Source organism: Trematomus bernacchii, unplaced genomic scaffold (genome assembly GCF_902827165.1).
Source record: "Trematomus bernacchii unplaced genomic scaffold, fTreBer1.1, whole genome shotgun sequence".
Taxonomy (NCBI): domain Eukaryota; kingdom Metazoa; phylum Chordata; class Actinopteri; order Perciformes; family Nototheniidae; genus Trematomus; species Trematomus bernacchii.
In genome coordinates, this window is record NW_022987772.1 from 1653158 (window position 1) to 1678740 (window position 25583).

At 42.1% G+C, this 25583-nt stretch overlaps 1 protein-coding gene across 1 annotated transcript in view; it reads right to left on the reverse strand.

Annotated features, from left to right (window-relative positions):
- Positions 1 to 1591: 1591 nt before the first annotated feature.
- LOC117496991 (A-kinase anchor protein 13) overlaps positions 1592 to 25583 on the reverse strand; it is a 135476-nt gene continuing 111484 nt past the window's right edge. The window contains 14 exon segments of the mRNA XM_034148872.1: positions 1592 to 4266; positions 6770 to 6928; positions 6931 to 6997; positions 7741 to 7920; positions 8437 to 8607; positions 8609 to 8704; positions 10091 to 10141; positions 11289 to 11333; positions 12216 to 12289; positions 16907 to 17021; positions 17023 to 17057; positions 18471 to 18641; positions 20089 to 20171; positions 23422 to 23603. Of these exon segments, the coding sequence (XP_034004763.1) occupies positions 4214 to 4266; positions 6770 to 6928; positions 6931 to 6997; positions 7741 to 7920; positions 8437 to 8607; positions 8609 to 8704; positions 10091 to 10141; positions 11289 to 11333; positions 12216 to 12289; positions 16907 to 17021; positions 17023 to 17057; positions 18471 to 18641; positions 20089 to 20171; positions 23422 to 23603 (1482 nt within the window). The 3' untranslated portion in view covers positions 1592 to 4213.

Genomic DNA, 25583 nt, shown 5'->3' on the forward strand with positions numbered 1-25583 from the left:
GAACATCAGCAGGAGAGGACTCTTTAAAGTAGAGACACTACATACTGATATACACCTGAACATCAGCAGGAGAGGACTCTTTAAAGTAGAGACACTACATACTGAACATCAGCAGGAGAGGACTCTTTAAAGTAGAGACACTACATACTGATATACACCTGAACATCAGCAGGAGAGGACTCTTTAAAGTAGAGACACTACATACTGAACATCAGCAGGAGAGGACTCTTTAAAGTAGAGACACTACATACTGATATACACCTGAACATCAGCAGGAGAGGACTCTTTAAAGTAGAGACACTACATACTGATATACACCTGAACATCAGCAGGAGAGGACTCTTTAAAGTAGAGACACTACATACTGATATACACCTGAACATCAGCAGGAGAGGACTCTTTAAAGTAGAGACACTACATACTGATATACACCTGAACATCAGCAGGAGAGGACTCTTTAAAGTAGAGACACTACATACTGATATACCACCTGAACATCAGCAGGAGAGGGACTCTTTAAAGTAGAGACACTACATACTGATATACACCTGAACATCAGCAGGAGAGGACTCTTTAAAGTAGAGGACACTACATACTGATATACACCTGAACATCAGCAGAAGAGGACTCTTAAAGTAGAGACACTACATACTGATATACACCTGAACATCAGCAGGAGAGGACTCTTTAAAGTAGAGGACACTACATACTGATATACACCTGAACATCAGCAGGAGAGGACTCTTTAAAGTAGAGACACTACATACTGAACATCAGCAGGAGAGGACTCTTTAAAGTAGAGAACACTACATACTGATATACACCTGAAACATCAGCAGGAGAGGACTCTTTAAAGTAGAGACACTACATACTGATATACACCTGAACATCAGCAGGAGAGGACTCTTTAAAGTAGAGAAATTACATACTGATATACACGCTGAACATCAGCAGGAGAGGACTCTTTAAAGTAGAGACACTACATACTGATATACACCTGAACATCAGCAGGAGAGGACTCTTTAAAGTAGAGACACTACATACTGATATACACCTGAACATCAGCAGGAGAGGACTCTTTAAAGTAGAGAAATGACATACTGATATACACCTGAACATCAGCAGGAGAGGACTCTTTAAAGTAGAGACACTACATACTGATATACACCTGAACATCAGCAGGAGAGGACTCTTTAAAGTAGAGACACTACATACTGATATACACCTGAACTTCAGCAGGAGAGGGACTCTTTAAAGTAGAGACACTACATACTGATATACACCTGAACATCAGCAGGAGAGGACTCTTTAAAGTAGAGACACTACATACTGATATACACCTGAACATCAGCTGGAGAGGACTCTTTAAAGTAGAGGCACTACATACTGATATACACCTGAACATCAGCAGAATAGGGCCCCTTTAATATTTCGGATTGAAAAAGTTAGAATACACATTCTGAACATCAGCAGAATATTTTCTCAGATGAGTTTAGATCAAATATAAATGACACGACTCAAAATGACAGCGGTCAAAGCAATTAGTTCCAGACGAAAAGTGGAGCAATTAACAGCAAACAAACACTCAAAATGTCCATTATGATTTTTTTTTATTACCAGAGCAAAATGACTTTACATCCCCCCACCATTAAGGGCGAGAATAAAACATAAATAAAACATTCTTACAAAATGTTGCAATAGATCACAAATGAAACCTTTTTTTTTTACATTTGATTTGTTTTATACATAAATCATATTTACACATTTGCCCTTCTTTTTTATTTTTTTTACATTTGTTGGGAATGAAACCATCATGTACCACTTTTACAGTACGAACATTTCCTTCGTCGTCTCAAAGCAAGAGGTATAAAAGCTCTCCTCTCGCTAGTGCATTGCATTTTATCATCAAGATTTAAGGCTACGCAGGGAGGGAGGGGGGGGGGGGGGTCGTCTGATTGTCCTGTGGCTTTCCTTTCTCCACATTAAAGCTGCTGATGACTGGATTCACTGAATAACCAATTACAATCTCTGACAACTTATTTGTTCTGCCAGTCGCTTACAAGCGCTGTGGGAAATTGTCACAGAGTGGGAGAGCCACCGCTCGTCTCATTATCTCCGTGTGTCGATGACCTGATGAGAAACATGTTCTCACAGCACGGGGAAATGTCAACAAAAATAACAAAATAGTTTCATGCTTTCTAGTTGTTTGATTTAGTCATAGGTGCAGTGCTTCCTAGTGGTCAAAACTACGGTGGCCCGAAAGGTACAAACATTTCCAATGAGGAGAAACGTGCTGCAGCTTCAGAAAGGATGCAAATATAAAAACACAAATGTTCCAAAACACATCTTCAGCAACTTGACAACACATGCAGCATTTAGAAAACATTCAGCAACTTGAGGAAACATGCGCAGTGTTTCCTAAAAGCTGCAGAAACCAAACTTAAGTTGGCGAAGATGTTTCTTCAACGGCATGTGTTTTGGCACATTTATCTATTTGTATTCGCATCGTTTCTGAAAATGTAAAATGTTTCTTTCGTTGCAGCGCACTTGTCGGCCGCCGTACAGAGCACACCAACAAAAGGAGCCCATTCCTCTGTTTCTTGGACAGTATTACACCAAAGCCATAAACAAAAGCCATGAAGCAGCTACTTGGCCGGCCCTTTGAGCCTCTTAAGAAGACACACTGTAATAAACCAGCGTGGACATGAAGTCAAATGCTCAACAAAGACAGCGAGTTAACAAACAAGCAGTAAAAACACGAGACAAAAGAGGCGGCAGGAGTCGTGGCGCTGCTCTGTGAATCACCGGGAAAAGGACCTTTATTTGAACGTCCTACCTGTCCAGCAGGCAGTGCCTACATCTGGGCTTAAATCAAGCTTAAGAATTAAGACAGGTCGTATCGGAAACTTTGCCTCAAAGCTACTGGTCTTTACTTTAATTTCAACGTTAACAAAAGGACCCGAAGCATCTTTCTCTTTTGGATCCGTGTGGCTTTTCACGAGCGTCAGTGCCCTCGATTAAATCAGAATACAAAGATGATTGATCGCTGATAAGAAATAAAATAAAACATATTAGGACCAAAGTGCTTCACAACATCTCGAGTGTTGATTCATTTGAAATGTTTTGAACACGTAGCATCATTTGGTGTTCTTAGCTTCTCGTTCTCTCTGCTTTGTCGTTAAATAAACAATCTCCTTTTAAAACGTGTGCACATTCAGTCTGTTATGAGAAGTGAGAGTGAGGTGAGCAGACACGAGCGATCAGTATGCTACCTGCACAGATACATGCAATTAAAACATGAAGGGAAGCCCCGCTCGTCAACGACATAAAAGCCCATTGGAGGAAGATAACGCAGAGGATCAGGCTCGTATCCTCTGAAGCACGCTGAAGGGTATGAATTGAGCCATTAGATGCTGGGAGATACGTCTCAATCCTCTCATTACTGTACGTCTGCAGAAAGAGACACATCTGAAGATATCCATTATTCAGAGCAATAGAAAGATCGATGCTATTAAATCTTAATAGAGGACTACTGGAGGTATTTAAACTGCATTTGTCTCACTAACTGGAGGCAGAATTAGTCAAATCTGCTTTAAATGGTGAGTAGACATGTTGCCAGGCAGACGTTCTTCTGTGGTTTCTTCTATTAATTGTCAATAAGGGAGGATTAGAAGCATTTCACAAGCTTGTTGGGAATCGTATATCCATCCAAGCGGTGTTTGGTGACGTCTGTGGCAGCGCTCAGTCACGTTGGAAAACACTCTGTAAGTGAACATAACAGCCTGTAGGTGTGTGTGTGTTGAAATTGGTGTGTGTGTGTTGAAATTGGTGTGTGTGCAAAGGAAACCGTTTGTTTTGGGTTTTGTGGAGCAGAATACCCAACAATGCTTTTCTGTGTTGCTTAATTCATGTGTTCCAAGTATAAATTAATCCCCTCATAACAAATCCCCACAATATGTGACTTTTTGCAGAAACTAAAAGCAGTGGATTTCAAAACACAAGAAAACACTTATTTCTCTTGGCAGAAAAGTAGAATGTTCACTACGTTATGATTCGGGGGGAAACATATTAGATTTAGAAGGTGCCGTAAAGCCTGGTGGAGCAGCAGCATTATGCCTGTATTTGTACTCTGCGGAAACACATTCTTCTGAAAGGGATGGATGATGATGATGAAGAAGAGGAAGAGGAGGAGGAAGAAGAGGAAGAATGTCTCTCAGCAGAAGAAGATCTCTCCGTCCAGAGGAGGCTCGGGGAGGTGCTGAGGGTCTGCAGGAGGAGAAGAGAGGGGTCAGCGTCACACGAGAGGATTCATGCAATAACTGACAATAGCCTCAATGTGTGTGTTTCAATGTGTGTGTATCAATATGTGTGTATCAATGTGTGTGTTTCAATGTGTGTGTTTCAATGTGTGTGTATCAATGTGTGTGTATCAATGTGTGTGTATCAATGTGTGTGTATCAATGTGTGTGTGTATCAATGTGTGTGTATCAATGTGTGTGTATCATGTGTGTGTGTCAATGTGTGTGTGTATCAATGTGTGTGTATCAATGTGTGTGTTTCAGTGTGTGTGTATCAATGGTGTGTGTTATCACATGTGTGTGTTTCAATGTGTGTGTATCAGTGTGTTTCAATGTGGTGTGTATCAATGTGTGTGTTTCATGTGTGTGTTGTACAATGTGTGTGTTTCAATGTGTGTGTTCAATGTGTGTTGTATCAATGTGTGGTGTGTATCAATGTGTGTGTGTATCAATGTGTGTGTATCAATGTGTGTGTGTATCAATGTGTGTGTATCAATGTGTGTGTGTATCAATGTGTGTGTGTTTCAATGTGTGTGTATCAATGTGTGTGTATCAATGTGTGTGTTTCAATGTGTGTGTATCAATGTGTGTGTGTATCAATGTGTGTGTGTATCAATGTGTGTGTGTTTCAATGTGTGTGTATTTCAATGTGTGTGTATTTCAATGTGTGTGTATCAATGTGTGTGTGTATCAATGTGTGTGTGTATCAATGTGTGTGTATCAATGTGTGTGTTTCAATGTGTGTGTATCAATGTGTGTGTGTATCAATGTGTGTGTTTCAATGTGTGTGTATCAGTGTGTTTCAATGTGTGTGTATCAATGTGTGTGTTTCAATGTGTGTGTTTCAATGTGTGTGTTTCAATGTGTGTGTTTCAATGTGTGTGTATCAATGTGTGTGTGTATCAATGTGTGTGTGTATCAATGTGTGTGTATCAATGTGTGTGTTTCAATGTGTGTGTTTCAATGTGTGTGTGTATCAATGTGTGTGTGTATCAATGTGTGTGTGTTTCAATGTGTGTGTATCAATGTGTGTGTATCAATGTGTGTGTATCAATGTGTGTGTGTTTCAATGTGTGTGTATCAATGTGTGTGTATCAATGTGTGTGTGTATCAATGTGTGTGTATCAATGTGTGTGTATCAATGTGTGTGTGTATCAATGTGTGTGTTTCAATGTGTGTGTATCAATGTGTGTGTATCAATGTGTGTGTTTCAATGTGTGTGTATCAATGTGTGTGTGTGTGTTTCAATGTGTGTGTATCAATGTGTGTGTATCAATGTGTGTGTTTCAATGTGTGTGTATCAATGTGTGTGTGTATCAATGTGTGTGTGTATCAATGTGTGTGTGTATCAAGTGTGTGTTTTCTAATGTGTGTGTGTATCAATGTGTGTGTGTATCAATGTGTGTGTTTCAATGTGTGTGTATCAATGTGTGTGTGTAGCTGTTTCAATGTGTGTGTATCAATGTGTGTGTATCAATGTGTGTGTGTGTGTTTCAATGTGTGTGTATCAATGTGTGTGTGTATCAATGTGTGTGTGTATCAATGTGTGTGTGTATCAATGTGTGTGTTTCAATGTGTGTGTATCAATGTGTGTGTGTATCAATGTGTGTGTTTCAATGTGTGTGTGTATCAATGTGTGTGTGTATCAATGTGTGTGTTTCAATGTGTGTGTATCAATGTGTGTGTGTATCAATGTGTGTGTTTCAATGTGTGTGTATCAATGTGTGTGTGTATCAATGTGTGTGTTTCAATGTGTGTGTATCAATGTGTGTGTGTGTATCAATGTGTGTGTATTCAATGTGTGTGTATTCAATGTGTTTCATATTAACGGTGTGCAGAGTGCATGTACTGTCCTCTCTATGTGCTGCTGTTCTATAAATACAGGCAAACACGGAGAAATATTTTTCAAATACATCAACTAAAACAAAAGTACTATTTTTATAAACTCATAAAAGATAAAGCCTGCTGGAACAGCAATAATGCTCGGCTTACTGGACAGGTTATTATCTAATATTTATTACATGGATTAGTTGAATACTCGATTCTGATGATGTTTTCAAATCTGTAATCAAAAAGGTCCGCAAAAACGCTATCGAAGCAGTTCCTGCCGTTGCTACGTTAGTTCAAACGGTAACAACGGACTATTTTTCTCAACAGACTTTCTTAGCGGATGAATGTCATTTTAAATCAATAATAGCCTACTATTTTCAAAATCTATAAAAGCATTTCAATGAATATTGGGAGTCATATCGTGACTTTGTTGAGAATGTGGCCACAAATCTTCGCGTCGGGCTCCCGATCAGCGGGTGTTCTTTTCCCCATAACGCCTCGCTGCACATTGTCCCTTACATAAGATTTCCGTGCAGGCTTCAAAACAGCCTCGTGTGTTTTCTGCCTCTTCCTGCACTCTGATCATATTGTATTTGTTATATTTGTGTATTTCCTGGACAATAGATCCTGTGTTTCTCTACCTGCCGCCTGCGGACCCCCCCCTTTGCCTTTCTTCTTCTTCTTGTCCTTGTCCTTGTTCTTGCTCAGCGTCAGGAGGCTCTTCTGCTTGTTGGCCTCGTTGCCCTTCAGGCTGGACGAGCTGAACGGGTTCAGGCCCTTCCCTCTGGGTCTGGAGCGGGGGGGGGGGGGTCCGGCTGGGGGTCCGGCTCCAGAGACTGGGAGTCATCCGACGCTGTGGAGGGCGTCCTCTGGAGGAGAGAGAGAGGCACAGCTGTTATACACATCTGGTGGAGAGCATGCAGGAAATGTGCTATAAATATTCTTCCTATTATTTTTATGAGTATATGTGTATTGTGTTAACGGCTCATCAATATTTTTTATATTATTTACTATCATTTTATTATTTGTATATTCTAATTAATGATATATATCACTATCAAGAGGCTCCAGGTGTCACTGAGCAAAGCACTGAGCCTCTCCTCCTGCAGGAGCAGCAGATTATGTTTGTATTGAGTCAATTCAACACATCACATGCTATGGAAGCAATGCTTATTCATTTTCTGCATTGTTAATGTTTGTACCGGTGCTTTTTGGTGCTTTTTGGTACATGTCTAAATGTTTCTACATGTGATGGAGCAGGGGGTGATTCTTTAGAGATGTGTCTGTTGTCTCTGTTGTTTTGGCATGTTTCATATTGGATCCCTTGCACTAACTCCAGAGCATTTTTGGCTTATTTTGTAACACAACATTTCCTGATTCTGGTCAAATATGGTCCAAAAATACGTTTTCCCAGCTACTTACAAGATCTCTTCATTCAAGAAATGTTAGCAAGCATATATGAACTAGTCTATTGGCTGATTTCTTGAAAACACCTTGTTTTCATTCTTTTTTTTGGAGCAGCATTTGTTCCAGTGTGTCTGTTACCTGCAGACTGCCTACAGGTCAGAATAACCTGACCCTGACCCTGGATCAGTTCAGAGTCTCCTCTCACCTCCGACAGTGTGACCTCCTCCATCTTCTGGATCTGCCTCTGCACGGCCTCTCGGTCTCTCTCCAGCTTCCTCTGGGCGTCCCTCAGCCTCTCCAGGTCTCTCTGGTACTCCTCCTTCCTGCTCTGAAGACCCTTCCTCTCCTCCTGCAGCTGCTGCTCCTGCTGCTGCACCTCCTCCTCCTGCAGTGGGGGGGAGCAGTCAGGGATTTATTGAAAGGGTACCAAAGATTAAGTATGTTGTTGTTTTTATTTGTATTTATCTTAATCTTTGAGGTGTGCAACATTTAGTTGATTGGATTTGTATGGTTAACACTCGTGATGTCCTGCTGATGACGACATTTCCGCATGTCAAGGTTCCAAAGTAACTAGATACAGAGATAGGTAGGTAGGTAGGTAGGTAGGTAGGTAGGTAGGTAGGTAGGTAGGTAGGTAGGTAGGTAGGTAGGTAGGTAGGTTATAGGTAGGTAGGTAGGTGGGTGGGTGGGTAGGTAGGTAGGTAGGTAGGTAGGTAGGTGGGTGGGTGGGTAGGTAGGTAGGTAGGTAGATAGGTAGGTAGGTAAATAGGTAGGTAGGTAGGTAGGTAGGTAGGTAGGTAGGTAGATACATAGGTAGGTAGGTAGACTACTAAGTGTGCAGAATCACACATGCATAGACACAGACTAATACAACAGCAGGTATAAAGTGCTGTAGACTCACCTGTCCGTGCAGAAGCCCCTCCCTCTCCAGCAGCTGCTCCTCCCTCCTCTCCCACTCCCTCTCTCTCCTCCTCTTCTCCTCACTGTGGGCGTTCTGCTGCCTCTGCAGGGCGCTCACTTCCTGTCTCTGTTTCTCCAGACTGCGCTGCTTCTCCTGTTCGATCAGAGAGCCTCCAGGCCGGGGGGGGGGGGCGCGACGAAGAGGAGGAGGAAGAGCTGAGGGCCAAACGCTGGTCCTCCATTAAGCTGTCCTGCTGCACCACCACCGCCTGAACACACACACACACACACACACACACACACACACACACACACACACACACACACACACACACACACACACACACACACACACACACACACACACACACACACACACCACACACACACACACACACACACACACACACACAGCACACACACACACACACACACACACACACACACACACACACACACACACACACACATCACACACACACATCACACACACACACACACACACACACACACACACACACACACACACACACACACACACACACACACACACACACACACACACACACACACACACACACACACACCACACACACACACACACACACACACACACACCAAGTTTTAGTCCATCTCTAATTTCAATTTTCTACATACTGATATACACCTGAACATCAGCAGGAGAGGACTCTTTAAAGTAGAGACACTACATACTGATATACACCTGAACATCAGCAGGAGAGGACTCTTTAAAGTAGAGACACTACATACTGATATACACCCTGAACATCAGCAGGAGAGGACTCTTTAAAGTAGAGACACTACATACTGATATACACCTGAACATCAGCAGGAGAGGACTCTTTAAAGTAGAGACACTACATACTGATATACACCTGGACATCAGCAGGAGAGGACTCTTTAAAGTAGAGACACTACATACTGATATACACCTGGACATCAGCAGGAGAGAACTCTTTAAAGTAGAGACACTACATACTGATATACACCTGAACATCAGCAGGAGAGGACTCTTTAAAGTAGAGGACACTAAATACTGATATACACCTGAACATCAGCAGGAGAGGACTCTTTAAAGTAGAGACACTACATACTGATATACACCTGAACATCAGCAGGAGAGGACTCTTTAAAGTAGAGACACTACATACTGATATACACCTGAACATCAGCAGGAGAGGACTCTTTAAAGTAAAGACACTAAATACTGATATACACCTGAACATCAGCAGGAGAGGACTCTTTAAAGTAGAGACACTACATACTGATATACACCTGAACATCAGCAGGAGAGGACTCTTTAAAGTAGAGACACTACATACTGATATACACCTGAACATCAGCAGGAGAGGCCTCTTTAAAGTAGAGACACTACATACTGATATACACCTGAACATCAGCAGGAGAGGACTCTTTAAAGTAGAGACACTACATACTGATATACACCTGAACATCAGCAGGAGAGGACTCTTTAAAGTGGAGACACTACATACTGATATACACCTGAACATCAGCAGGAGAGGACTCTTTAAAGTAGAGACACTACATACTGATATACACCTGAACATCAGCAGGAGAGGACTCTTTAAAGTAGAGACACTACATACTGATATGTCCTGTTTAAATGTAGTTACCTGCAGAGTGCTGAGCAGCAGGTGCAGGTTGGAGACACTGTTCAGGACCGACTGTTGGAGAAAGAATATCACATCATCAAATCAAATGAAAACATGTATCTCTGTCTCTTGTATGTGTCTCTGTTGCATAGAGAACACTTGTATGATGCTCCTTACAGCTGCTCTTGACTCTGCTTGTTAAAATACTCCACTGACGGCAGGAGAGCTTCATTTTAAACTTTGTCTTTTAACAAGGCGCAGCCAGTGAGTTCTGGTAATATGAATTTATACGAGTGGACTCTCTCAGACAAAGCCGGCATTAAAGCCTGATGAGTTAAAGTGATGTGACCTTTTCTGCATTCAGACTCTGACAAAGAGACGAGGCCGGCTAGCGTCCGGCTGCCAGCACTGTTTACTCTGACTAAAAGGCTCCAATGAATGTTCACCAGGAGCCGCAGAAACACCATTTAAAACTCTGGGAATATGCAGAAAGTGTGGCTGCAGCAAGTGTAAAGACAGCATGGTGTCCTGTGTGACAAAAAGGGCTAGGATTTATAATTAAAATGTATGTCTATTTAGCTTTAATGACTTTGCAATCAGAGTCAGAAATTGGGTTTTGTAAGATTTGCTCAATTTTAGAATTAAATAAATGATAAATTAAAAAAAATTCATAAAAAGATTAGATTTTGTGAAAGTCAAAGTAAAATGTAAAATAGAAATAAATACAATAAAATAGAATACATTCTTAGAATACAACACAGAATGTTTGACCACATTTGGCCTAAAGTAGGTTTTTTAATAAAACATGTTTTATCTCAGAAAGAACCTTTGATTTTAATATTTTATTGCAATATTTCAAAATCAAAAATACCTGTTTATTCAGATTTTGGGCTGGATTTAAAACATATTTTGGTTATTTTTGTCTCTTTATTGGATATTTATTATTAAAAAATTGTGTATAATTAGGAGAGGATTATTTAACCACATGCAAGATTGTAGCTTAAATTGAGTCTTATGATGTCCATTTCTATCTCTCCTACTCAATTAATACCTGTTTTGTATGATTACTTAGAATAATGCTACTTATATTTAAAACCAATATTTATAATGAGTGCTTCAGCTGCTGCCTGCACATGAATGAAAGCAGATACATGTGACAGTAAGAGTCTCCATGTGAACATCAGCTGTTATCGAGTTAGAGACAGGAAGTGTGTGTTACCTCACTGTTCTTCTTCAGCAGCAGCAGCAGGTTGGCGTTTCCTCCCTGCACACACACACACACACACACACACACACTTAGGACTATATAGCAGGAAACAGCAATGCACACACACACATCTGTTAGTGTGTCTCATTATATGTGTGTGTGTGTGTGTGTGTGTGTGTGTGTGTGTGTGTGTGTGTGTGTGTGTGTGTGTGTGTGTGTGTGTGTGTGTGTGTGTGTGTGTGTGTGTGTGTGTGTGTGTGTGTGTGTGTGTGTGTGTGTGTGTGTGTGTGTGTGTGTGTGTGTGTACATTATGCATATGGCTGAATGTGATTATAGCTGCACATGTGGGCGTGCTGTGATCATCTAACTGCATCTGGGTATCATTATGTATTACAGATATAATAATACAGCGGTCTTATAGTTCATTTATTTTAAGAAGAGATACTACTGGCAGAAGTAAGTGTATCGTGCACGGGTCTATTTTGAGATTTGGGGGTATTTTGCTTTTATTCCATGTCTTTTTTCACACTAAAGCACCCAAAATGCACATTTAAGTGGGACTTTTTATTATTGTAGTGAGCCAATTTCTTTTAAATCACCATAAAGTAAGCATGTTATGATGATTTGCGTATTTAAATATATCAGGTGTATGTGTTATACAATACAGATGTGTCTAAAACTGTCTTATTCTGCCGTATAAATCACAACATGGTTAGGTAGTGATCCAGAGCTACACCTGAACACCGCCCATTCATTCCCCTCCACCCCTGACTCCTTATCGAGCTGCTGGTCGCCATTAGCAGCGAGCACAAGAGTCAAGAGGCGAATCCAGAGCAGAGAGAGAGGAGAGGCTCTTCTTAACGCTGGAGTTAATGGAGGAGGACAGTTCACAGAGTAGGGTCTTCAGAGAGGAGAGTAACCAGCTGCAGAGATACAGACCTTCTTCAAAACGCTGTCAGACTCCGTCCGGCGTAAATCCCCCGCCGAATCCTCGCTGTCGTCCCCGTCTCCACCTGATGGGAAGAGGAACAAGAGGAGAAAAGATGAGGTTCATGTCTCCTGCAAGACTCAGTTATATGGAACATGTTAAATATATTTTAATAACTGTCTAGCGAAAGGGAGTCCTGTTAAAAGGAGTTTTTGTTCTGCACATTTCCAGCCATGAGAGTGTGAACAACAGGTGTTTAAAGGGCGACTGTGGCTGAGAGGGGGAAATACTTCACCCATTAGCTATATCTTAATTAGTTTAAGTCAAACGTCAGATTGTATTTAACACTTCAGTCAAACTATTCCAGCCAAAAACATCATGGTTTTCTTTTAAAAACAGTTACTCTTCAGTCGAATTGTGATTTTTGTTTTTGCTGAATGACTTTTTTCCACAATATTATCTCAGCACATCTATAGTAAACACATTTAAAGTGTAAAACCTGGAAGTCAATTAACCAATTAGTGAGTAAACTAAATCACATGAGTCATAGGGTGTTTCTCAATCTCGAGTAAAGCTGCTTCAGAGCCACTATTTCAAGCATACTACGTCATCGAGTGCCGCCGAAGTACTGTTCCAATCTCCAGCATACTTGGAAATCTACTGAGCCCGGCGTACTCCGTTTGGAGAAATATCGAGTCTGCACATGAGTAGACTTCGCGATCTTAAAATCCCCACAATGCTTTGCGCACGGACCAATTTCCCCAAATCTGTGGCGGAAGATGTAAGGCGGGGCCTCTCATATGACGCACACCTGCACACTTGCTAGCGTGTTCCACACTTCGTTTTCCGAATGCCAGGAAGTATTCTTGCCTAGCTTCTGAAGCAAGATGCTCGGCAGACATGTGCTACCAAGCAAGCGTACTCGCGATTGAGAAACACCCTTAGTCTACTCTTCAGTAACTAGTGTGTCGCTGCACATTAGCAGACATTGAGCTGATGTGTGTGTGTGTGAATATTAAAGGCGTCACATTTAACCACTGCAGGATAATCTCTCCTTAAAGAGACTATAACACCCCTTGTTGTTAAATACAAACTATGTGCAATATATATATATATATGCCGTGAATAACTGTGCAATATATGCTGCTAAATCCTAAGAACTGTTACAGGATGTGTATTTTGTAAATTGTGTAATTTGTATTATTTTGTATCTTTATTATTTGTTATATGCATGCTTCTTAGGTAACATTAAAGGTCCCCTATTATACTGTCTTTCATCAATATATCACAGGTCTCAGATATATCCAGAGCCTGTCTCTGATTGGCTGAAACACCAAACAGATCATTGCAGCATCCCATAATCCCCTCTGTTTCAGCCCTGTTTCCAAAGTGCTGATTCTCTGTCTGTTACTTCAGATGAAAATAAGGAGCCCCTCCCCACGCCCCTCTGAGAGAGATTTGGTTTAAAAGAACACAATGGAGGAGATTCAGGTGATAAGGTGGGGGGGGGGGGGGTTACCTTGGTTGCTGATTGGCTAACGGTCACACAAGACAAAACATCGTTATGACATCACAAAGTGGCCAAAATCTGATCAGCTCATTTTCAGACAGGTTTTTATAGAAATGGATCAGGACAAAAAGAGAGAGAATCTTTGTTCCTGAAACTTTCAGAATCTCTTTACACAGAGGGGACACATGTTGATGAAGAAGAGACATGAAGAAGAGGGGACACATGTTGATGTAGAAGAGACATGAAGAAGAGGGGACACATGTTGATGTAGAAGAGACATGAAGAAGAGGGGACACATGTTGATGTAGAAGAGACATGGAGAAGAGGGGACACATGTTGATGTAGAAGAGACATGAAGAAGAGGGGACACATGTTGATGTAGAAGAGACATGAAGAAGAGGGGACACATGTTGATGAAGAAGAGACATGAAGAAGAGGGGGACACATGTTGATGTAGAAGAGACATGAAGAAGAGGGGACACATGTTGATGTAGAAGAGACATGAAGAAGAGGGGACACATGTTGATGTAGAAGAGACATGAAGAAGAGGGGACACATGTTGATGTAGAAGAGACATGGAGAAGAGGGGACACATGTTGATGTAGACAGAGACATGAAGAAGAGGGGACACATGTTGATGTAGAAGAGACATGAAGAAGAGGGGACACATGTTGATGTAGAAGAGACATGAAGAAGAGGGGACACATGGTGATGTAGAAGAGACATGAAGAAGAGGGGACACATGTTGATGTAGAAGAGACATGAAGAAGAGGGGACACATGTTGATGTAGAAGAGACATGAAGAAGAGGGGACACATGTTGATGTAGAAGAGACATGGAGAAGAGGGGACACATGGTGATGTAGAAGAGACATGAAGAAGAGGGGACACATGTTGATGTAGAAGAGACATGAAGAAGAGGGGACACATGGTGATGTAGAAGAGACATGAAGAAGAGGGGACACATGTTGATGTAGAAGAGACATGAAGAAGAGGGGACACATGTTGATGTAGAAGAGACATGAAGAAGAGGGGACACATGTTGATGTAGAAGAGACATGAAGAAGAGGGGACACATGTTGATGTAGAGGAGACATGGAGAAGAGGGGACACATGTTGATGTAGAAGAGACATGAAGAAGAGGGGACACATGTTGATGAAGAAGAGACATGAAGAAGAGGGGACACATGTTGATGTAGAAGAGGAGACACATGTTGATGTAGAAGAGACATGAAGAAGAGGGGACACATGTTGATGTAGAAGAGACATGGAGAAGAGGGGGACACATGTTGATGTAGAAGAGACATGAAGAAGAGGGGACACATGTTGATGAAGAAGAGACATGAAGAAGAGGGGACACATGTTGATGTAGAAGAGACATGAAGAAGAGGGGACACATGTTGATGTAGAAGAGACATGAAGAAGAGGGGACACATGTTGATGTGGAAGAGACATGAAGAAGAGGGGACACATGTTGATGTAGAGAGACATGAAGAAGAGGGGACACATGTTGATGTAGAAGAGACATGAAGAAGAGGGGGACACATGTTGATGTAGAAGAGACATGAAGAAGAGGGGACACATGTTGATGTAGAAGAGACATGAAGAAGAGGGGACACATGTTGATGTAGAAGAGACATGAAGAAGAGGGGACACATGTTGATGTGGAAGAGACATGAAGAAGAGGGGACACATGTTGATGTAGAAGAGACATGAAGAAGAGGGGACACATGTTGATGTAGAAGAGACATGAAGAAGAGGGGACACATGTTGATGTAGAAGAGACATGAAGAAGAGGGGGACACATGTTGATGTAGAAGAGACATGAAGAAGAGGGGACACATGTTGATGTAGAAGAGACATGAAGAAGAGGGGACACATGTTGATGTAGAAGAGACATGAAGACGAGGGGACACATGTTGATGTAGAAGAAGACATGAAGAAGAGGGGACACATGTTGATGTAGAAGAGACATGAAGAAGAGGGGACACATGTTGATGTAGAAGAGACATGAAGAAGAGGGGACCACATGTTGATGTAGAGAGACATGAAGAAGAGGGGACACATGTTGATGTAGAAGAGACATGGAGAAGAGGGGACACATGGTGATGTAGAAGAGACATGAAGAAGAGGGGACACATGTTGATGTAGAAGAGACATGAAGAAGAGGGGACACATGGTGATGTAGAAGAGACATGAAGAAGAGGGGACACATGTTGATGTAGAAGAGACATGAAGAAGAGGGGACACATGTTGATGTAGAAGAGACATGAAGAAGAGGGGACACATGTTGATGTAGAAGAGAACATGAAGAAGAGGGGACACATGTTGATGTAGAGGAGACATGGAGAAGAGGGGACACATGTTGATGTAGAAGAGACATGAAGAAGAGGGGACACATGTTGATGAAGAAGAGACATGAAGAAGAGGGGACACATGTTGATGTAGAAGAGACATGAAGAAGAGGGGACACATGTTGATGTAGAAGAGACATGAAGAAGAGGGGACACATGTTGATGTAGAAGAGACATGGAGAAGAGGGGACACATGTTGATGTAGAAGAGACATGAAGAAGAGGGGACACATGTTGATGTAGAAGAGACATGAAGAAGAGGGGACACATGTTGATGTAGAAGAGACATGAAGAAGAGGGGGACACATGTTGATGTAGAAGAGACATGAAGAAGAGGGGACACATGTTGATGTGGAAGAGACATGAAGAAGAGGGGACACATGTTGATGTAGAAGAGACATGAAGAAGAGGGGACACATGTTGATGTAGAAGAGACATGAAGAAGAGGGGACACATGTTGATGTAGAAGAGACATGAAGAAGAGGGGACACATGTTGATGTAGAAGAGACATGAAGAAGAGGGGACACATGTTGATGTAGAAGAGACATGAAGAAGAGGGGGACACATGTTGATGTGGAAGAGACATGAAGAAGAGGGGACACATGTTGATGTAGAAGAGACATGAAGAAGAGGGGACACATGTTGATGTAGAAGAGACATGAAGAAGAGGGGACACATGTTGATGTAGAAGAGACATGAAGAAGAGGGGACACATGTTGATGTAGAAGAGACATGAAGAAGAGGGGACACATGTTGATGTAGAAGAGACATGAAGAAGAGGATTTTGCACAATAGGAGACCTTTAAAGGATCACACACACTGTTCAGCTGCAGACTCACTCTTGCTGCTGTGCATCTGGTGGCTGTCGAAGCCTCCGAAAGTCTCCGCTCGTCGAGGTAAACTCACAGATCCTCCAGAGCCTCCGCCCTCCTGCACGCTGGCCATCGCCCCCCCCCAGGCTGCCGTTCACCAGCCCCTGTAACGTCTCCACTAAACACACACACACACACACACACACACACACACACACACACACACACACACACACACACACACACACACACACACACACACACACACACACACACACACACACACACACACACACACACACACACACACACACACACACACACACACACACACACACACACACACACACACACACACACACACACACACACACACACACACACACACACACACACACACACACACACACACACACACACACACACACACACACACACACACACACACACACACACACACACACACACACACACGTCACTAAGTGAATCACCGGCTAACTGTGTTACCACTCTGCTCTCTGCTGTTTCTTAGCAACGATTGACAACCTGGTTGAACCACAGAGTTGGTTTTTACTTACATCTTAAGCGTCTGAAATTATATAAGCTCTGGTTGCTGGAAAGACGTGAACAGTATCAGTATATCCACATTTATGTACCTATTCAAACACGAAGTACTGTGACCTTTGCAGTGAAAATGAGATGAGAAACAAACGCTGCTCAGAGTCAAATGTGAAATGACATTACTGCCAATTCACATTTTACATAAAGGGAATTACTGCCCGAGGCTCCAGGAGGAGGAGAACACAGGCTGTAATAACTGAACCTCTCGTGCTACTTTCAGAAGTGGAAACTCTTTCAGACTTTACTTCATTAGAGCGGCAAACACGTTTAGTTTAAGGTCGGTTTCACTACAAATGATTGGGATTTTGTGACAACGGTGGACGACAGGTGCAAACTCTCTACAACCTAAACATCTCCATCAGGACAAACACAGGAGATGTTTCTTCACTTGCATGTGTTTTGGCACATTTGTGGTTTTATATTGTCATTGTTTCTGAAGCTGCAGCAACTCTCTAGTAATTCTTGGAGCGAGTTTGCACGTGTTGGCCTCACTAAAATCCCAGGAATTGGTTGTGACCGTGCTGTGACCCGTTCCTTTATCGCCTCTCGTTAGCTATCAGAAACGTGTGTTTGACACAGAGATTCATTTCTACCATATTACAAAATCAAATGGAGAAATCCCATTGGCTTTTTGTGGAGGGAGCCCTTGCTAAGCTAACTTCCAGGTCGGCCTATTATAAACCATCATCACTGCACCTGTATATGTTAATATGAGGTATGAACCACAGGCTTTGAGCAGATGTGACATAAACACATGGATGTAAGAGACTGTATAGTCTGTAACTCTTTATCCAATTGAATCAGTCTGCTCTAAAGAAATCTCATGCATTACAAAAATAATAAAAATACATTTGATTTGTATATCGCTTATCCTGTGGGGGGGGGGGGGTTGTTGATTTAAAGAAAAATGATATCAATAAAAAAACAATATCAAAAAAACTAAAACAATATCCCTCTCTTCCTCTCTTACCCTCCTGCAGGGCGTCCTTCATGATGGCCGCCCCTCGGGGGGGCTCCAGGCTGCAGGCCGACCTGAAGAAGGGCTGCTCTGCGGGGCCCGGACCCTCCCACATCCCCCTGAAGAGAGAGACCTTCTCCTCCAGCAGAGACATGATCTCACTGTCCTTCTGCCGCAACAGCGCTGAGAGAAGAGGAAACATTTTTCAGAGAAGGCAAAAGTACACACATCCTTTACTCAAGTAGAAGTACAGATACTCGTGTTTAAAAATACTCTGGTGAAAGTAGAAGTACTGACTAAACTTCTTTACTCAAGTAAAAGTAAAGAGGGCTTTGAAATGTACTTCAGTAAAAAGTACCCATAACTAGCAGCTGTTTTAAAGAGTACCTGACCTCCCTTTATATTAATAGAACAATAATGTCATTGTTAGCTAATGAATGTTTCCATGCTGAACAACGGCAACATGACAACGTTTTCATTGGTCCCTCTTCTTTAGAGAAGACCAGGAAATGATGGATACACGGATCGTGTTCAAATCAATAGGCACGCAATGACTCTAAATAATAATGATCACGCCACCAAACACACATTCAAACTAAAGGAACCAGCCTGTTTGGGAAATGTGAGAAGTAGAAAGTTCAGGTATTTGTGTTCAACATGTGAGAAGTAGAAAGTACAGGTATTTGGGTTCAACATGTAAGAAGTAGAAAGTACAGGTATTTGAGTTCAACATGTGAGAAGTAGAAAGTACAGGTATTTGGGTTCAAAATGTAAGAAGTAGAAAGTACAGGTATTTGTGTTCAACATGTAAGAAGTAGAAAGTACAGGTATTTGTGTTCAACATGTAAGAAGTAGAAAGTACAGGTATTTGAGTTCAACATGTGAGAAGTAGAAAGTACAGGTATTGGGTTCAACATGTAAGAAGTAGAAAGTACAGGTATTTGTGTTCAACATGTGAGAAGTAGAAAGTACAGGTATTTGGGTTCAACATGTAAGAAGTAGAAAGTACAGGTATTTGAGTTCAACATGTGAGAAGTAGAAAGTACAGGTATTTGGGTTCAACATGTAAGAAGTAGAAAGTACAGGTATTTGGGTTCAAAATGTAAGAAGTAGAAAGTACAGGTATTTGTGTTCAACATGTAAGAAGTAGAAAGTACAGGTATTTGTGTTCAACATGTAAGAAGTAGAAAGTACAGGTATTGTGTTCAACATGTAAGAAGTAGAAAGTACAGGTATTTGTGTTCAACATGTAAGAAGTAGAAAGTACAGGTATTTGGGTTCAACATGTAAGAAGTAGAAAGTACAGGTATTTGTGTTCAACATGTAAGAAAGTAGAAAGTACAGGTATTTGTGTTCAACATGTAAGAAGTAGAAAGTACAGGTATTTGTGTTCAAAATGTAAGAAGTAGAAAGTACAGGTATTTGTGTTCAACATGTAAGAAGTAGAAAGTACAGGTATTTGTGTTCAACATGTAAGAAGTAAAAGTTAAAAGTCGTCAGAAAAATAAGTAGTGGAGTAAAGTACTGATACCAGAAACATGTACTGAAGTACAGTAACAAAGTATTTGTACTCCACTACTTCCCACCTTGGTAGCGAACGTAATCCCTTCCTCAGAAACACTCGTCTCACCTCTCATCTCCTTGTTTTTTGTTTCCTGTTGTCTCTTGTCGTCTTCGGTCTCGCTGGGAATCCCTTCGTCCTCGTCCTTCTCCCTGAGCGAGCAAAGAAACGAAACACCGTGCATTACAACGTTATATTACAAAACAACGTATATGTACTCATACAGGATCTGCAGCACCTCAAAATATACATGTGTTTAATGTTTAGATACAAAAACAAATAAACCGTGCAGAAAGAGGCCCCCCGGGCTCCATCTAAATCATGTGGAAATTCACATTTATTTAAATTAAGATGTTAAGGAAATTCTGAAATCAACAGAGGTGGCAAACTAATAGAAACATATATATTAAAATGATAAACAAATTACAATTAAATATAAAAAAAGGAGAAATTGCAACATCTATGAATAAATCTACAAGTAACGATGAAAAAGTAAAAGTCTGAAAAGTCACTATTTTACAAGATTAGTTATTTATTTTATTATTACATTAATATATATTTTCTCTAAATTAATGGAAATGTAAAAAGGTTATTTGATTTATAATGTTAATTAAAACAATTGTATTTCTTTTCATTTGTCACAGTGCATACCAAAAATAGATATATATATATAAAAGTAGTAAAGTATTGACAACAAGCACAAGTTATACTTACACATAATGAAGAAATGAATGAAAATAAAAAGAGAGAAGGAGGGAAAGAGACAATAAGAAGAAAGAAGGAAGAATATATTGTGCTATTTTATCATTTCAAATTATTAAGTCGTTGTTTGGAGGGTCAGGTGTAGAGAGAAACACAAATAGTTTAGAAATGATGAATACAATTAATCAACAACCTGTCAATATGCACAACAACAACAAGAGGGATTAGACAAACTCAAAGGGAAATGTCTGATCAGGATATCTATTCCTGAGAGTAGCCAGAGGCCTGTACGACGAAGCCGGATTTTCGCTTAGCCGGCTAACTTCAGGGAAAACTCGGGGGTTCTCTTTTTAGCGGGCTAGATCTCCATGGTAACTTATGCTGAGTGGCTAACCTGGTCCGGAGCAGGTTAGGTTGCAGGCTAAGAGATCAACTCAGTGAAAGCACCGCCTGCTGACCAATCAGAGCTCCGTGTGCGGAGTTTAAAGCGATCAATTCATATTACAGGATAGAGGAAATACTGAAAAACTGCCGTTGCAGGAAAGACGGCCGGCAAAAATCAACTGACTGTGTGAACGTGAAAATGAATAGAATATCCCCTCCCATCTTCAGAGCAATCTGACTATTATAACATTAGCATTAAGAAAGCTTACTTAAATATCTGCCACGACATAAGTAACCGGATCAGAGTAACATTAAGTACAGTCCGCGGCACTGTGAGTGCAGACGGCGATGTGTCCCATTATCATTCATATCATATCACATCATAATGTATCATATATTTCCTTATCTGAGTCAGCTTCTTGAGCCGTATCTGGCCGTGCAACACTCACAGTGTCACATACTGTATGCAGAAGTATTATTTTAAGCAACACATTAAGTTGACGAAACACTCGAGTCAAATGTAATTAAAGTCAGATCGTGTCTGGACGGGGCAGTGATTTCATAAACCTGTTAATGTACGCATTCAAACACTTTTTCTTTTACCAGCTGTATTCACCTTGCAGGTGCAGCTTTGTGGCTTTTATCCTGGATAAAGTGTTTAAGTCATGGATGTTTAAAGTTTAACTTCTTCATATTTGACTAATATTAAAGTTCACTTTTCATTCAGGAAGTATGACTCTGCGCTGTCAGTACGCTTGTCCGTGTTTGTGATTGGTCGAATGCTCCAAATACCACCCCTTTCATGTGAACGCGCACCAAACTAGATAGGACACGGCGGCTTGAGCGATCCACTTGATAACCAGCGTCGTAGTACAGTTTAGCGAGAGCGCGTATGTTTTAGATTGGGCCAACCGGCTAACTCAAACATATCCAGGTTAGGTTGAACCGGCTTCGTCGTACAGGCCTCTGGTCTCACTGTTATGAGGTAAATCTACCCCCCCCCCCCCCCCACCCCCCGGGCTGAAGTGGTTTAATCCTCTCCTTAAAGTGAGCTCTCCAGCGTCAGAACGTCCCTGAGAACATCCCATAATCCTCCTGAGAGCAGATTACCTTCATTACAGACACGGGACGGGTCTAACTCCTGGGTTACAACACTTATAGGAACCCTAAAAGGCCAATACTGAAGGCACAGGAAGTAGGTGGAAGTAAATGGGTCTGGGCTACAGTTTCACCGTTCATTTATATCAAACTAGTATAGTAGAAAGTGAAACATTGCCATCCCAGTTTCTCAAAATCCAACATGTCCGGCAGTGGCTCAGTCAGTAGGGGCTTGGACTGTGAGCCGTAGGGTCGCCGGTTCAAGTCCCCGAACAGACCTAAATATGGAGTTTGGACTGCTACTTGGAGAGGTCCCAGTTCACCTCCTGCCCTGCCGTGGTGCCCTTGAGCAAGGCACCGGACAACCCCCTTCCCCCATTGCTCCCCGGGCGCTGTACACTAGCTGCCCACTTCTCCTAGTACTAGACTCCTGGTACTAGGATGGGTTAAAAGCAGAGAACACATTTCACTGTGTGTGTTCATGCTTCTGGGTATTTTCTCTTTCAATCCCTCAATCCAAAACTCAAATATATTTTACGTTTGAGACGCTGAAAACAGCAATCATATATATTATTTGGACCAAAAAAAATTACTATAAGGATTAATTAATTCAATAGAATTAGAATATGGAGGGATGAAACCCTCTTTAATGGTCTCACATGCAGAGCACACAGCACACAGTGAAATGTGTTCTCTGCTTTAACCCATCCTAGTACCAGGAGTCTAGTACTAGGAGCAGTGGGCAGCTATTGTACAGCGCCCGGGGAGCAATGGGAGTGGGGGGGGGGAAGGGGGTTGTCCGGTGCCTTGCTCAAGGGCACCACGGCAGGGCAGGAGGTGAACTGGGACCTCTCCAAGTAGCAGTCCAAACTCCATACTTTAGGTCTGGTCAGGGACTTGAACCGGAGACCCTACAGCTCCCAGCCCAAGCCTCTACTGACTGAGCCACTGCTCACATAATATGCAGATTATTTCATAAATAAATCCATTGGTGTAAAAATAATTAATCAAATATCCAAGGTGGTGTCTTTAAATGTCTTGATTTGTGTTCAAATGGACAAAAAGGAATGAAAAAATGACATTGTGAGCGATTGAACACTCATCTGTGCATGACAAAGGACTATCCAAACAGTTCTGCAGCTGTGATCTCATCATGGAAGTGAGAGCAGATAACCTTTCATGTTTTTCTAGTTTAATAAGTAAGTAGATCCCACTCACATGGACTGCATGGCCTCCTGGATGAGCTGCATCCAGGTGTTTCGCTCCTCCTTGGATCCGGCCAGCACCTCCATCATCTCCGGCTTCTCGATGCCCGCCGTGATGAGGAAGAGGCCGCGCTCCTCGTTAGCAACTTCCCTCACGATCAGCTTCTGGAGGGAGATCACCGTGGAGCGCTGGTCCTGCAGGAGGAGGAGGAGGAGGAGGGAGTTATGGAGAGACAACAACAGTGGAGGGAGAGGGGAAGAAAGAAGAAGTGGGAGGGGTCCAAGAGGACGGACACATGTTGAGGATGGAGAGGGAGAGGAGGGGTGAATATGGGAGGAGAGGAGAGGAAATGAAGGGGATGAAATCATGGCATTTAGTGAGGAGTGGAAAGAGAGGGGTGGGTGGTAGGAAAGGAAAGACCTTGGGTTCTAGTTATCAGTATAAGTCTGTGCTTCCTTAAAGCTGCACAAAGTGTAAAAAGCAGAGTTTATGAACACCGCACACAACATACTGCTGTATCCAATCAAACTGAACCATTGTGACCACATCCCGTAAGAGTTTGGAAGCACGCCTTCCTGCCGTGACAATTCTGCCAAATTAAGTCCAGAGCTTTGGGCAGAAATGCATCATTTTAAAGTGTCTGTTTTTTCCTGTTTTAATGCAATATCAGACTTCTCTAAAGCAACCACGCCTTTAGTCTAGTGTGTGTGTGTGTGTGTGTGTGTGTGTGTGTGTGTGTGTGTGTGTGTGTGTCTCACATGCAGAGCACACAGCACACAGCGACATGTGTTCTCTGCTTTGACCCATCCTAGTACCAGGAGTCTAGTCCTAGGAGCAGTGGGCAGCTATTGTACAGCGCCCGGGGAGCAATGGGAGTGGGAGGGTGGGGGGGTTGTCCAGTGCCTTGCTCAAGGGCACCACGGCAGGGCAGGAGGTGAACTGGGACCTCTCCAAGTAGCAGTCCACACTCCTATTTAGGTCTGTTCGGGGACTTGAACCGGCAACCCTACGGCTCCCAGCCCAAGCCTCTACTGACTGAGCCACTGCCGGACACTGTGTGTGTGTGTGTGTGTGTGTGTGTGTGTGTGTGTGTGTGTGTGTGTGTGTGTGTGTGTGTGTGTGTGTGGTGTGTGTGTGTGTGTGTGTGTGTGTGTGTGTGTGTGTGTGTGTGTGTGTGTGTGTGTGTGTGGTGTGTGTGTGTGTGTGTGTGTGTGTGTGTGTGTGTGTGTGTGTGTGTGTGTGTGTGTGTGTGTGTGTGTGTGTGTGTGTGTGTGTGTGGGTCCATGGTCATAGCAACCAGTATAGTACTAACTAGACTCATCTATCTAGGTGCAATACTCATCATGATAATTGTTTTGTTCATTTATAAGTGCATGTACATATATGCACAAATATTCTCTTGCTGTTGCAGTGATTCAAAACAACAACAACAACAACAAAAGTAGTCATAGTTTGCAAACCTTTAACTCCTCCTAACCAGCCAGTAGGGGCTGCAAGTGATTGACAAAATGCTTCGCCAGCTTTTGATCGACTAAAGCCTTATCTGGTATCTTTGAGGCCACATATTTGCAGTTGTAGTTAACATGACATAAACAGAAAAGTGCAATCTTATTTTTAGCCGAAGCATCCGCAGATTAGTGACATACTTGATATGCTGTGATCCACTTAGGTTAGGCATGATGAATCCCAGGATGTTTGTCTGAGATTGTGTGTAAGGGAACCCAGAAAGCCAATTGTCTGAGATTCATGTTCTTTGTTCGGTAGGGGAGAGCTGTCATACTAAAAACACACACTCTGGATGAGCCTCATGTAAACCACATTCAGCTTCTGACCTTTGACCTCACTGCTACTTCTTTGCCCAAAACCAAACCTGGTTCACATGGCTGTCGTCCTTCAGACCTTCGGGTTATTTTCTATTTCAACAAACTCAAACACAAACACACCGAGACGTTTTAAAAAGATGGATGTGATTATTACGCCACAGGCCTGCCTCTGTTTTTATTCCCCTACTGTGTGTGTGTGTGTGTGTGTGTGTCTGTGTGCGTGTGTGTGTGTGTGTGTGTGCGTGTGCGTGTGTGTCCTGTAAACTCGATGGTAAAAAAAAACCTTTATGATTGATCACACTTAGGTCAGCAGCTGAGAGCCAGAGCGGCTTTACGAGGTGCAGCTATAGC